Source organism: Glycine soja, chromosome 8 (genome assembly GCF_004193775.1).
Source record: "Glycine soja cultivar W05 chromosome 8, ASM419377v2, whole genome shotgun sequence".
Classification (NCBI taxonomy): Eukaryota; Viridiplantae; Streptophyta; class Magnoliopsida; order Fabales; family Fabaceae; genus Glycine; species Glycine soja.
Genome location: NC_041009.1, coordinates 12,738,634 through 12,753,030, shown reverse-complemented (window position 1 = coordinate 12,753,030; position 14,397 = coordinate 12,738,634). Strand labels below are relative to the sequence as shown.

The window sequence follows — 14,397 nt, the reverse complement described above, 5'->3', positions numbered from 1 at the left end:
AGAAACAAAAGCCAAAAAAGAGAAGGGGCTTAATAAACCAAATTCAGCCGCAACCAAGGACATAGGAAGCAATCCACAACTCCTAAGAAATCAAAACAAGAGGGACATAACAAACGAAAAATGAGGCAACAGCTGCCCCAAGTGGATTTTCCAAGAGAGATTCAAAGACCAAACTAGGTCAACAAAATCAGTGAGCGCTGAACAACAGTAAAGCAAAAACATCGGGGTGCATCCAAAAATCCATGTGAGGCAGTGGATGTGTAGTAAAACAAAAGGATGAAATTGCTGGAGGAGACTCCCAACAAAAGGTCTGAAATTGGGGATTTGAGCCCAAATCTGGACATAGAACAGGCAAGTGTGGCAAAGGGACGAAGTCCACAACAGAGCATCAACAGTGGTAGCAAAAAAAGGGAGATCTAAACTTGTTGGAATAAGGATACAACACAAACAAAAGAGGACTTGGAATTAAGGTGGAAGTTATTGATAACTGAACAATTTCATATTTTTAGAAACATGACAATGAAATTGTAAACCGTAGGTTGTGGAGGGATGATGGTATTGCTATGATACCATGTTGAAGTTACATAGTTTTAGATATTGAGGGAGAAAAAATGATGAAAATAAATAAACACCGAGTTGATATTGTTGGAAAGTCGCCTTAATAGCGGTCACCTCTAGCCCACCATAGCATCCTCTTTGGGGTCTTCCATAATTGCAGCCTTAAGAGTGGTGGTTCAGTCCCCCATCGACTAAAGATATGGATTAAATAGAGCTTCTAAAGCTCGATTAGTCCTCACCTTACAAGTTGGTTTTGTTGGATTGTATTAGAGCCTATCCTAGATCTATTGTTGGACCAATTGTATTTTCTATGATTCAGGCTGGTAGCCCAAGTGTGAAGGGGAGTGTTGGAAAGCCGTTTTTATTGCATTCACTCTTACCTCACTTTAGTTGTAGCCTCTTTGCTTTAATTTCAGCCTCAAGGGGGGTGCTTCAGTCTGACATCGCCTTAGAGTTTGTAAAACTTGGACAATCCTCTCCCTGCAAGCGGATTTTATGGGGTTGCATTATGCCCTAAGCCCGAATTCTTAGAGATATTAATTAACTCAATTATTAGCCAATTAGGAAAACAGGTCACGATAAGAGAGAGATATAAGCTTGTCGGAATAAGAATACAAAACAATAGATGACTTCTTGGAATTAAGGAAAAAGTTATAGAAAATAGAATAATTCCAAAATTTTAAGAAAATGACAATGAAATTGTAAACCATAGGTCATCGAGTATCATATTGCTAGGATACCATGTTGAAGTTATATATTATAGTTTTAGATATTGAGAGAGAAAATTTTGCTATGATACCATTGAGTATCGTACTGCATTAAGCCCTACGCATAAATGCTAAAAGATGCTAACTCATATTAGCCAATTAGAAAAACAGATAATGGAGAATTGGAGATACCTAAATTTGTTGGAATAAGAATACAACATGATAGAGGACTTCTTGGAATTAAGGGAAAGTTATTGAAAACAGAACAATTACATATTTTGATAAACATAGACAATGTTGTCGTAAACCAAAGGTCATGGAGGATGGTATTGCTATGATAGCATGTTGAGTTATATAGTTTTATGATGGATGATGCATTAATCCTAGCCTGGTCCTGGTTAAAATATGGAGAGAAAGGTTTCAATACAACATTTAACCATTGGTCTACCAATCTTATGATGGCCTTTGGTTAAATTTCTGTTTAGTTGTATTGGGGTCCTGTGATGGGTTTATTGTTGGGTTGTTTTTACTTTTTGGAAGGTCGCACTTTTGTGCCTTGTATCAGTCTTCAGTACCTCTGGTACTGTTCAGCTTATTATTAATATATATACTTTTGCCTTCCAAAAAAAAAAAATATTGTTGGGAAGCTGCCTTTAATTGCAGTCACCCCTAGCCTGCCTTATCAGTGGCCTCTTTGGACTGCATTAATTGCAACCTTTAGGTTGATGGTTTTGTCCCGCATTGACTAGAGATATGGCTTAAATAGAGCTTATAATGATTGGGCAGTCCTCACCTTGCAACCTGGTTTTGTGGGGTTGCATTAGGCCTAAGTTCAAATTTTAAGAGATATGAACTCAAATATTAGCCAATTAGGAAAACAAATCGTGATAGATGATATCTAAACTAGCCGGATTAAGAATACAGCACGATAAAGGACTTCTTGGAATTAAAGGGAAAGTTATTGAAAACAAAACAATTCCATATTTTTAGGATACAATGAAATTGTAAATCACAAGTCAGGGAAGATGGTATCGTTATGATACTATGAAGTTGTATAGTTTTAGATATCAAGGGAGGGATTCCATATTTTGAGGAAGAAAAAAGTGATAAAAGATATATAAATGCCGAATTGATATTAATTCAAATATTAGCTAATAAGGAAAACAATTCATGATAAGATAAAGAAAGATGGTGGCTAAAGGATATGATAAGATATTTTCATATATTCTAGTTAAGTACCATTAATCCTAGGAATTTTGCTGATAATGTACATACAACTATTAAAGTGTGATTGCAATGTAGTGGTCAATATATGTGATTCATTGAAAATCATTATATTCGATTTGTGCATCCAGAATGTATGATGGTAATTGATTATTATTTTTACTTTCTAGCTATATAGTATAGTTGCCTCAATCAGAGATCCCACATTGACTACTGGTATGACTAAAATAAAGTATTTATGTGGGGGCATCTCTCACCTCTTGATCTTTCTTTCGGGTTATTTTAGGTCTAAATCTAAATTCTAAGATAGTAGTATAGCCTATCCTAACTATTGTTTTTGAGCCTATTGGACCACCCATTATTGGATCACCTGTCGATGTCTAGTTCTGCAAACTTCACGGTCGAGATGTCCAGTACAAGACATGACAGAGGTGTGATGTTGATCCCACATTGATATTAAATAATGTAGTACAAACAGAACAATATAAGGTACAAAGAAGAATGAAGGTTGAGTCTTTTGAGAGTAATAAGAAGCAACCTGGCCCCAACATGTTTACTCTGTCCCATTGGGCCAAGCTCTTTCTGTTATTGCTAATTCCTCTAGATATATAATTTATTATTGCCTGAGGATATGCCGATGTGAGCTATGGAAAATAAGTATGAAAGAAATGTTTATTGATATACTGGTTTGCTTTCGCACTTGTCATTTTCCCCTTCAACCTTGAATACATGCTACTTTACCTGTTTTCCCTTGTTCTTCATGTCATTTTTGGATTTGTACCAATTGTTTTGTCTCTGCCTATTTTTTTTATGGGTTGCTTTTCATATCATGAATATAAATCTGACAAGTTTTAAATTATGATTCATGTGTTTGACAGAATGAACTAAAGGCTAAGTGGGAAGATGAGAAGGTACAACTAGAGAAGTCTAGGAATGATGCTGAGAAGAAATACAATGAAATCAATGAACAGGTGATTGAGAATATCTTTCTTGACTATTTTTTATGTGCTTCAGTACAAAAGGAAATCTTTTGCAGTTAACTGTTGATTATGTATTAGTGATGCTTACATATCAGGTTTATTATGTTAATATAATATTGAATGAATGCTACATGATTGTTTCCTTACTGTCAAAATTTTTTGGTCTCTAATTTGATTCATCTGGGAAATGAGTTATTAATATTGTTAATGTTATTATTAATGTACAACTGGTATAGGTATTGTTTGAGTTTGTCTGGGATTGGACAATGTTGCTCCCTTTATGTCTTTTCATTTTCATTTTCATTTTCTTATGTTAATTTCCTCTTCTCTTTTTGGAGGATTCCTATTCCATATGTTGATTTCCTGTCTGTTCAATTGCATTTGTTTTGGTGAGTTATGTGTATAGTTTTGGAAATTTTGCCATGGTGGGAGATGCATTGATGATTTGTATGCTGAGGGTTTTTATTGCATAGAAGTCAGAACTGCTTATGACATCATGTTTGCTTGCAGTGATTTCCTACACCTATTATTGTACCGTACTAGTTGCTATCATTCTATTTCATAATTTTTGTTTACATTTTTCAGAATAAAATACTACATAGTCAACTTGAGGCTTTTCATATTCAATGGGCCGAGAAGGAGCGTAACGCTGCTGGTATTTCATCTGGAAGTAGTAGTGCAGATGCCTTTGGTGATGCTGGTCTTCAAAACGTGATTAATTATCTCAGACGTTCCAAAGAAATTGTACATATCTGTGTCTTATTGAATTCCCTTCTATTTGTATGTTTATCTCATGGTTATCTAATAATGTTTCTGTACTTCTACAGGCAGAAACAGAAGTTTCATTGTTAAAACAAGAGAAGCTGCGACTACAGTCACAGGTAAAATTTTGTACTTCTTTCTTATGTTTCTTCCAAGATAAAGAATAAATTATTTATCAAGTATTCATAATTAATATTTATATAAAATTCTTCTTATATTTATATTACTGTTTATTACCTAATATATTATTCCAAATTGCACCAGTTGGCTGACACAAGTAATACCTTCTCTTTCAATCTTCACGGATAGATTTATCTGTAACTCAACCCAATCTCTTTTCCAGTCGCTATTTCTCTGCAAATTTGAAGTGGTGATAATTGTATTTGGATTTTTAAGGATTTGCGGATGGGGTTGGGGATTTTGTTATTGTATTTTCTTGCCTTTTCTGTATAACTTATCCCATGAAAAAATTCCCAACTCTTGTTTCAAAGAGATTCATCATCTCTAGTGTTACTGGTGCCTGAGGCCCTGGATGTGGATGTTGCTGTATATTTTGGTTTCTGACGCTATTTTAACAGCTGCCTCTCCCCTTCTGATGTTCACCGCCAAAAAGAGCTAATATACTGTTTAGTTATACAAAATCAGTTGTAACAATAGTCTTTTGCTTTTTCGCGTTTATGCTGGCATTTGAAACTCATATGGATATAAAAGACTTCATTTTATTATTTATATTTTGGAAAGATCCTGTTCATGTGAAGGGTCCGTATTTCTTTTTGGTGAAGGGTCCGTATTTCTTTTTGGTGAAGGCTCCTTATAATAAACTTGACTTTTTGAATTCAGTTTCTTGTCACCATGTATGAATTTATTCTGTGTATTTAATGGTATAATCTTATCGTATCCCTTGGTTTTCTGTAGCATGAGAGTGCTTTGAAGGCAGCAGAGTCTGCACATGCATCACTAGAAACTGAGCGTGCAAAATCAAGATCATTTTTGTTTACCGAAGAGGAGTTCAAAGCATTGCAGCTTCAGGTGGAGAATCCTATCATCACAACCCACTTTTCTTCATTATCTATGGCTTGTTTCTTGATGACATAATAAGTTGATATTTTTCACTGAAGTGTTTCCTAATGATGTTATGTTGAATCCAATGATGAGCTGATTTTTTAAAATCATTTGCAGGTCAGAGAATTGAACTTACTTCGTGAGAGTAACATGCAGCTCAGGGAAGAAAATAAACACAATTTTGAGGAATGTCAGGTATATGGCTTTGCCGATTACCTATTCCCATTTTGTTGTTATTTCAACGCATAGAGTTCAATAAAACGTTGCGTACTAATAGGCTAGGAAAAAAGTTTTTTGTATTCCCCCCATCTATCCTCTTGCTTCATAAACTTATCTGTATTGACTTGTCATACTAGCATGATGTAGTTTATGTTAAAATATATTTTGATAAAATCTGTTGCATTGTTTAGTATTTTTCTGTTACTGATACACAACTTTCTTGGCTTAGAAATTGCGTGAACTAGCACAAAAGGTTAGAGCTGAGACAGAGAACCTAGAGAATCTCCTGAGGGAAAGAGAAATTGAGCTTCAGCGCCATAAGAAAGAAATTGGAACATTAAAAATGGAAAAAGATAATCTCAATAAGAAGGTTTCTGAGGTATTTTCTTTTCAAACCTTGACAAAAAAAATATTATAATGTATTACTGTGTCTTTGATCTACATTATTTTTCTTTTTTTTTTTTTCAGTTGCTTGAAAGGAGTAAAAATGTTGATGTTGAGGATTATGATCGAGTGAAGAAACTTGCTAGAGAAATCCAGGTTGTTCATTTTAATGAATATTCTGGCATCTCTCAACCTTGAAGTTGTCTAGCACAGTTTATCATTTAATACATGTTTGGTGTTCCTTTTCGCATACATAAAATCTGTTATCTAAAGTTGGCTTGTTCAGTAATTTAAGATTACTTGGTTATCAAACTTGGTCGGCCTATATCAAAACTACCATGGACTCCATCCTAAATAAAATCATGCTATTCATTTTGAAGATCTATGGTAGAATTGAGATTCAAATTGTTCTTTCTGGACTTTCGTTTCTCCTTCCATTGTCTACTTTTTGTCACTCGATTAAGCTTAAAGCGGGAGATCGAATCAAGCAATCTTTGTTTTGCCGATCCTCTTCTCCTTTTCTAATTATAGTTTTGTGATGCTATTTTCTTTGAAATTTGCAATCTTCCATTGCTGAACAGCACATATAGGGGAACATATAATTCCATTGCTGAACAGCACACATAGGAGAACATATAATTCCATTCCCAAAAATTATAACTATATTTGGAATACCAATAGAGCTAAAAATCAGATCGAGCAGTTTTGAAATTTGCAAGAAACTTCAAGTTTTCTTAGATAGATAGATAGATACACACTCACAGAAAGAAATAACATTGTTAGATTTCTATTTATTGTACTCAATTTGAAGTGAGTTGTCAGTATCTTTTCTAGAATTTATTATATTTATACTTTATCTCATTAGGATAAACTAAGAGAGAGAGATGCTCGGATTGAGGAACTTGGTAAAAGTCTATCAGAAAAGCAGGATTCTGTTTCATGCCTAGAGAAAGATCTTTCAAACTGCCGATTGGAGCTAGCAGAGAGAGAGAAGAGAATTAATGACATTCTGCATAATGAGGTCTCTGAGATACTCTCTCTACCTTTGATGTTTGAAGAAATATTTTGTTTATTAACATTTTGTTGTGCTGTGATTAAAACAGGCTAACCTAAAACTTGATTCGGAGAAGCATAGGAAACTGCTGGCTCAGTTTAAGGTGCATGGAAATTCTTATCTTGGAAAATGGATAGAGTTCTTTGGATGGTTGTATATTTCTTTATATATATATATATATATATTCACATTGCTTTTTTTTTCCTACCATCCTTTTCTAGAAGAGGATTGATGTTTTGTCAAGGGAAAAGGAAGACCTAGGGAAAGAGAACCAACAACTTTCTAGGCAATTAGATGAAATTAAACAAGGTAATATTTTTTTTCCTAATCTCTCCCTTGCTGTCTGTTTATATTTTTTTCTAATCTGCTATTGTGGCTGGAATTTATTGTTAAATTTTAATGGTATATATCAGGGAAAAGGTCAACATGTGATACAACAGGTGAACAAGCGATGAAGGAGGAAAAGGACACAAGAATACAGGTTCATTTGGAACAGAGGTTTTGATTTTTCTCCCTTTCCTTTTGCGGCAACCCTTTTTGTCTTAATTTTGCTTGTCATTTTCTGTTTCCTAGATTCTGGAGAAACATCTGGAGAGACAGAGAGATGAATTAAAGAAGGAGAAGGAAGAGAGTCGTTTAGAGAGAAGTAGACGACTGAAGACTGAAAAGGCCATAAAGGACTCTTACAACAATGTTGAACAGGTTCCGCCTTTACCCACCCCCGCTTGCTTTTTTTGTCTTGTACCTTTTAGCAACTTATTTGTTTTAAATTTCTTGTACGGTTTGTACCTGTTACCATATTTGCTCAACAAAACGAAAATTTTACTCCCTGGCTTTACTGACTTGCATATGCTAAAGGGTATTCAATGATTATGGTATACTCCCTCTAGTCTTAAATATAAGAAAAAAACCTTTTTCTTCGTCTCAAATATAAGAAAATTTCAACTAACTTTACGTTATTTAATGCTACTATCTCTAAAATACCCTTCATTTAATTGAGGTGCTAGTTTCAATGTCTCTTTCTTATTCTTGATACCAAGTTCCAATGAAGGGTAAGTTAGGGTAAAAATTATTTTTTAATTGAAATTGATGCAATTAAATGTGATTAACTAACTTTCTAGTTATTGTGACATTTTTCTTTCTTATATTTGAGACCAGAGGGAGTAATAGTTGAAATACCTTCTCATAATGGAATTATTTAAATTTTGGTTTTAATAGAACCTATTATTTTTTGGACCCTTGTAGCTGCCCCTACCCCTTTGTGGGATATGATTGGTGGTGACTAAGTTATTAGGAAAAAGGTGGGTAAAAATATTTTGTGTGGAGAATAAATCCATTTCTTGCCCCCACAATCAATTGTTGAACTTCTGCTTTTAAACCAAAATCTAGCTAGGTTCAATGTTGTCTTAGCTCTTAAGTCTTGAAATTTCCTCTACTTCAATGCAGAAAGGATAATGTTTAGTGAGATTGCTCATGTGCATATAATTTTCAGAATGTTTTTCATGAAAATTTGACTCAATTGAGTGCTCATGTTTGTTTGTTTTTTTTTTTTGTAAGTTTTTTTGCCTTTATTACTTGTATAAACTGTGATTCATGTCCAAGTACCTTCTGTGTTACTTCTGGTCTCAATTGCTTACATACAGTGATGCAAATGTAATTGTTCTTTATAGTAGTATCGGAAGAATGCAGTTTTCGTTTCTTTGCTTGTTACAATGATTTATGAGGATTATATTTTAGAGGTGAAATGTTTCAAGTTCAGAGTGAAAGAATTAGGCCATCGAATTCGCCTAAGCTATCTGTATTTGCAGTACTCGTATGTGCGTGTGTGTGTGCCTTTAGAAGTTATTAAGCTTATCCTTCAACTTTTGAGATGCAAATACATATTGCTTGTCCAGTTCTTCGACCATAAGATATATTATGTATTTTCTTCACTCCTTTTATTGATTTATTTACTTTCAGGAGAAAATAAAATTGATTATTGAAATTGAGAGGTATAAGGAGTCTCTGAAAAGGTTATCTGATGAAGTTGAAAAGCTTAAGATTGTTATTGGCAATCTTCCTGAGGTAATGATTCAAAATTGGTTTATTTTGCAATCAAACTAATGTTGAACAGATAGACATGGTTTAGCCCGCAGGGGTTATTTTTTATGATTATGTTCTGAGGCCTCATCACTTGCTTATATGTTTTAGTCAATTATTTTAGAGCGGCACTCTTTATCCTCCTTTTGTTTTTGTATGATTTTTCTAGGGTTCAAATGTGGTTCAACTTCTTTCTGGATCCAATGTCGATGACTTTGCTGCTCCTTACATATCTGCTGTGGAAAGTTTTGAAAAGGAAGCTCAGTCAGTATTTCGGGAGCTTGGAGGTCGCGGTAATCTTGGAGATGCAGCAACAATTACGGATGGTTCAGCCGCTGCTACAGGTTATTTCATTTATAATGTTGTGCAGATCAAGTTTGTTGAATAAGTGCTATTAAAGAAAAGTAGAATAATGATCTTAGACAGAGAATGCAGTTTTCAAGAATTACTAGTAGTGGTTCTCTACATAATCTAACCTTGTACCTCTGGCTATATTAATGGATTGACTACAACATGACAGGTTCTCTTGTACATCCTCAATCCCAAGGCATTGCATCTTTAGCGGCCCCTGGAGTTAGCGGTTTACCACCTAAAGCCACTGGAGAAAGTGAGAAAAGACTTGCATTACCCAAAGCTAGTGTTGAAACTCGTCGAACAGGTAGGAGATTGGTCAGGCCTAAACTACTAGAGAAAAGTGAGAAAAGACCTGAGGAGCTTCAAGGTGGTGACACAGAAATGTCTGATGCTGAAGGACCTGGGGGCAAGCCTGGGCAGTCTAGTGACACAGATACTAGTAATGTTGTTCAATCATCTCAACAATTGGCTCGTAAGCGTGTTGCTCCTACCTCCACTTCTGAATTACGTGAAGAATCAGTTGCACCTGGTGAGAAGAGCTCTGATGTCTTGAAGAAGTCAAAAGGATCTGAGTCCCTAGAAGAGAATACAGAAGAACAACCTGCTGCAATTCTAGAATTTACTGGCAGCCACCCTGTCACTGAAGAATTATTTGATAGCAGTGACATGCCCCAATGCCAAAATGAGGAGGTTGGTGAAGCTCAAAATGAAGATGGTGAAATTGCTGTCGGGAATGATGAGGAATCCAAAGATCCACGGCACTTGGATGGTACTGGTCAAGAGGAATTACAAGCTGACAAAACTGGAACTTTAGAAGAGAATCAAGATCAATCTGCTGAAACAAAAGTGCTGTCTGATGAGATGCAGAGGAATCAGACAGACCCAGACAATCAGCAGTCAACATTGGCGCCCAGTGGTGAGAGAGAAGAGGGAGAATTGATGCCAGATACTGGAGATCTAGAGGGTGCTAGTGATTTGTCTAACATTGCGGAAAACCAAGAATCTCGGGAAGGTCAATCTGAGTCTGCTGCAACTCCTGAACGTTCCCCAGCTAGGGTTGATGATGATGCTCTAGAGGCTGGTGAGATTAATTCTCCTGAGCTTTCAAGTGATGATAAGAATGATGAGGGTGACTTGGTAGAGGAGGCTGCTGATGGTTCTGACAAGTTGATTGATGTCAACGAACCAATATCAGCTGAGAGCGATCAAGTGGCTGAGCCTGTTGCGAGTGAGACTGCTACTTCGACAAGCACTGTTGCAGAGAGTAGCTCCTCTAAAGTGAACTTACCTGTTCCAAGGCAAGGGACCCCTAGTGCCCCCGCTGAAACAGAAGAGACAAAGCAGGCATCACCTGTTGGTAGTACTTCAACAACCATAAATTTATCAGAGCGAGCACGGGAAAGGGCTCAAATGAGACAGGCTGGGTTGGTTTCTTCTACCCTTAGAGGTCGTGGAAGAGGCGGTGCTCCCCGTGGTCGAGTTGGTCGAGGTAGGGGAGTAGTACGCCGACCACCTCCACCACCTGGCAGTGATCAATGAACAACAAATTCACCGTCTGTGATTTGACTTAGGGTTGTAAACTTCTCCCTTAGTCTGACGAAGACAGTATAGACCAGTTAGGTGCAAATTGGTTATCAGTTTTCGTCATGTAAATACAATTTTGCTTTTCACTCATTTCTCCCCTTACCTATTTAATTTTGCCTCAATTTACTTGGTAGGACTTACATCATGTTAGATATGCGGGAATTGTGGTTTTATTTAGCTTTCATTTCCCGAGGGGGTGTTTATGTTGGGAAAAATTTGAATACCAACGTTGTTTTTCACTCATTTCATTTCATAGAATCATGAATGGGCATGGAATCTATTCTTTGGAAGGTGATACATGAATTCGTTCCATGGTATTAGATATAAAAGAATTCACATTTTTTATTTAATTATGTCCCGTTATTATCTAGACACAATAGAAGGTCTACACGTTTACGTTATGATTTTTCGAGTTTTGAACCAATTAAAAATTGCTTTACAGATGCTTTAGAAAATTGGCTAGTGTGTATGATCAATCAAGTATAAGAATAAGTATACAAAACATTGCAAGTTAAATTTTGTATGTATATCTTTTTTGGTATATCATTTCGTTATCATCACTAAGTGAAAACCAAATGGCATTAAAAAATTATACCAATTTTGTGATTCAATATTGAGAATTCTATTTTCTGCATATTTGGTTTGATTGTAAAATCACTTTTTGTGATTAGGGTTTTCAAGAGTTTGTTTTGATAATGTTTGAGGTTAGTGCAGTTAAGTTGTGTGGGTCGTTGAGTTTGATGGGTTTTTTGTACATATATCAATAATACGATAATGTGTGGTATTAATGTTATATAATGGATTATTGGGGGAATAATGCAAGCTAAGATTTAGGAAATTATGAATAATGTTGATGATGTGTGATACTGTTGGTGACCATCAATAATGTTCTACTTTCTGAAAAGCATATGCATAATGTTTCGATAATATTGACTTCGATGCATTTAGTATAAGATAGATGTTCATTGTTTTCCTTTTGTTGATAATGCATCGAAGATATGTTAAGGGCAAATTAATCACTCTTAAGAAATGTGTTATGGATTTTGGCTTAGAGATATAATGCTTGCTACATACAAAGCTATGATCACGCAAAATGGGAAAAGATGGTAGAGTTGAAGCAAGTTTCCGTAGAGGCTTATGATTGGTTAATAAGACATTCTCCTTCAGTGTGGGCAAGCTCAACATTTGAATCTCTTGGACACAAACCATTTTTTCATTCATTAACCATTTGATATTTTCAACATACACCATAACCATCAAAGTAGTCTTCAGAACTTCTATTCCCTCTAAACCCCCTTATTACACAATTCAAGAATGTTAAAATATTAGTCCCTACACATTATGGTTGGTATTAGTCCTTATAATTTTTTTTTTTGTGTTTTGGCTTTGCTCCTCGTTTGTCAAAGTTAGAACATATCTCTTCCTCTAAACAATGCAAAATATTAGCAACAATGTAAGATTAGGATAGCCCAGAAACTTGTGATAGTTTTAGAGCCTTAATTAGTTCTTCATATTTTCAATTATTCTCCATTGACTAAGACTTTCACCTGTAGAGACACATGTCAACAAATGTGGAACGAAGACTGAACCATAAGCAACAGGTGTGTAATTTGTCATAATTAAAACATAAGGGATTTCGACTTAATAACTCCAGCCTTTTGCTTAAATGTTTAACACCCGTATTAGGCAAATTACACAAGCAGAAGCCAACAAAGGGATTTGTGAACAACACCCAGAGGGAAAAAGCTTTATTAGAAAAGAAAAGATCACAAGAACTAATATATTTGGTCGACTATGAAGTGCGATATAATAAAGTATGCAAAGCATTGTGACAAATCTCAATGACAAGCTTGCTTACATATTATACCATTCACCAAACTTCACTCATTAATATTCCTATGGCCCAGAACAATAAATACCTCGTAGTGACAATTGATTATTTGACCAAATGGGTAAAGGCAAAGTAATAAGAAAGAATTTAGTCAAGTTCCTAAATTGACACATCATATCTCCTTTCAAAATTCCCAAGATCACAGTCTCTAACATGTCACACAGTTCATAGACCAATATATTTTTAGGGACACCGGAAGATATGGGCATTAAATAACAGTTTACCTGTCAATTAACCTTAAACTAATGGCCAATCAAAGGTTACTAATAATGTAATATTGTAAGGACTATAGAGAAATTGCACATTAATTTTTATATTGATTTACTCTTCACCACTAAGAGCTACATCTGAACTCCAATCATAAATTGGGATTTTCCACTAAAATCAACTTTAATACAACAGAGATACCTCACACTTTGATGAAATTTAGGATCCTTCACCCAAGAACCAAACCCTCAAAAGGATTCTTTGTCTCGTTACTTGTTAGCTTGAGATTCCTAACTCAAGTCACAAAAAACCAAAAAAGACAGTCACAAACGTATACATACTCTTCTTGGTGTCTTTCTTTCAATGAGAACTTAAAGAATTATTCAAAAATCAATGAAAGTTTTAAGTGGAATTTTTAGCAGAGTAAAAATAATATAGCCAATAAAAAAATCATATGTAAAAGTATGCAAAAGTACCTTTTAGTAGAAAATGAAATGGCCTTTGAAAATGTAGAGGCCCATAGAATAATCAATTATTTTTTGTTGGTAAGCCTTATATAATTATTTACTCTTGTCAACTAATCCATTTTTTAAAAAGATTTATCCCTAATAATTTTTCATTGGTCACAATTAGTTTCGGGTAACCTGATATGATCCTAATTGAATTCCTATTGTTTTTATGAATCATCCTTGAGTTGATTATCTTGTTTAAAGAAATAAAGATAAAATGAAAAGAATATAAAATAACATAAGATTATAAACTTGTAGCAATGGTGCAAAACATGAAAAAAAAAAAGTAAGTAACAAAAAGAAAAGATGAAAAATGGTGGAAGACACCACACTCTATGGATGGTAAGTCCAATGAGTATTCATCACAAAGGCATGAAAACCTTTGATAAGAATGAAAATGTTTGATCTAAGAACTCACAAGAGACACAACCCTTAAAACTCACAAAGAGTAAAAATATAATCTTATTCAAGCATGCCAAATGCAAAATTGTAAAAGGCTATTAAAGTGAATCAATTGGTCACTAGAAGGGGGGTTGAATAGTGACACAAAAATTGATTAGGCTATTTTTTTCACATAAACACACTTTACTTCTGGTTTTTCTTTTCAAACTTATTACTTGGAAATCAAAAGACTTACAGAAGTAATACATTTCTTTCACAAGTACTTGGATAAAAGAATATATCAAGATAAAATATTTCAAGTAAACTTATCTCTCACTGCTTTAGAACCTACTCTTAAAATATCATATTATGTTAAATTATAGATTCTGGTTTTGACTTTTATTACATAGAGTATGTGGTGTTGCTTTTGAATGATAAAATT

At 34.7% G+C, this 14,397-nt stretch overlaps 1 protein-coding gene across 2 annotated transcripts in view; it reads left to right on the top strand.

Annotated features, from left to right (window-relative positions):
* Positions 1-11,317, top strand: part of LOC114422051 (nuclear-pore anchor-like) — a 33,398-nt gene extending 22,081 nt beyond the window's left edge. The window contains exons 34-48 of one of the 2 annotated variants that reach the window (XM_028388233.1): positions 3,368-3,460; positions 4,055-4,213; positions 4,297-4,350; positions 5,147-5,260; positions 5,411-5,488; positions 5,742-5,891; positions 5,981-6,052; positions 6,762-6,917; positions 7,000-7,053; positions 7,175-7,259; positions 7,364-7,431; positions 7,524-7,652; positions 8,910-9,014; positions 9,199-9,373; positions 9,550-11,317. In XM_028388233.1, coding sequence (XP_028244034.1) covers positions 3,368-3,460; positions 4,055-4,213; positions 4,297-4,350; positions 5,147-5,260; positions 5,411-5,488; positions 5,742-5,891; positions 5,981-6,052; positions 6,762-6,917; positions 7,000-7,053; positions 7,175-7,259; positions 7,364-7,431; positions 7,524-7,652; positions 8,910-9,014; positions 9,199-9,373; positions 9,550-10,922 — 2,865 coding nt within the window. In that variant the 3' untranslated portion in view covers positions 10,923-11,317. Of the gene's footprint in view, positions 1-3,367; positions 3,461-4,054; positions 4,214-4,296; positions 4,351-5,146; positions 5,261-5,410; positions 5,489-5,741; positions 5,892-5,980; positions 6,053-6,761; positions 6,918-6,999; positions 7,054-7,171; positions 7,260-7,363; positions 7,432-7,523; positions 7,653-8,909; positions 9,015-9,198; positions 9,374-9,549 lie in introns of both variants that reach the window. The other variant, XM_028388232.1, reaches the window with a different exon arrangement.
* Positions 11,318-14,397: the final 3,080 nt, after the last annotated feature.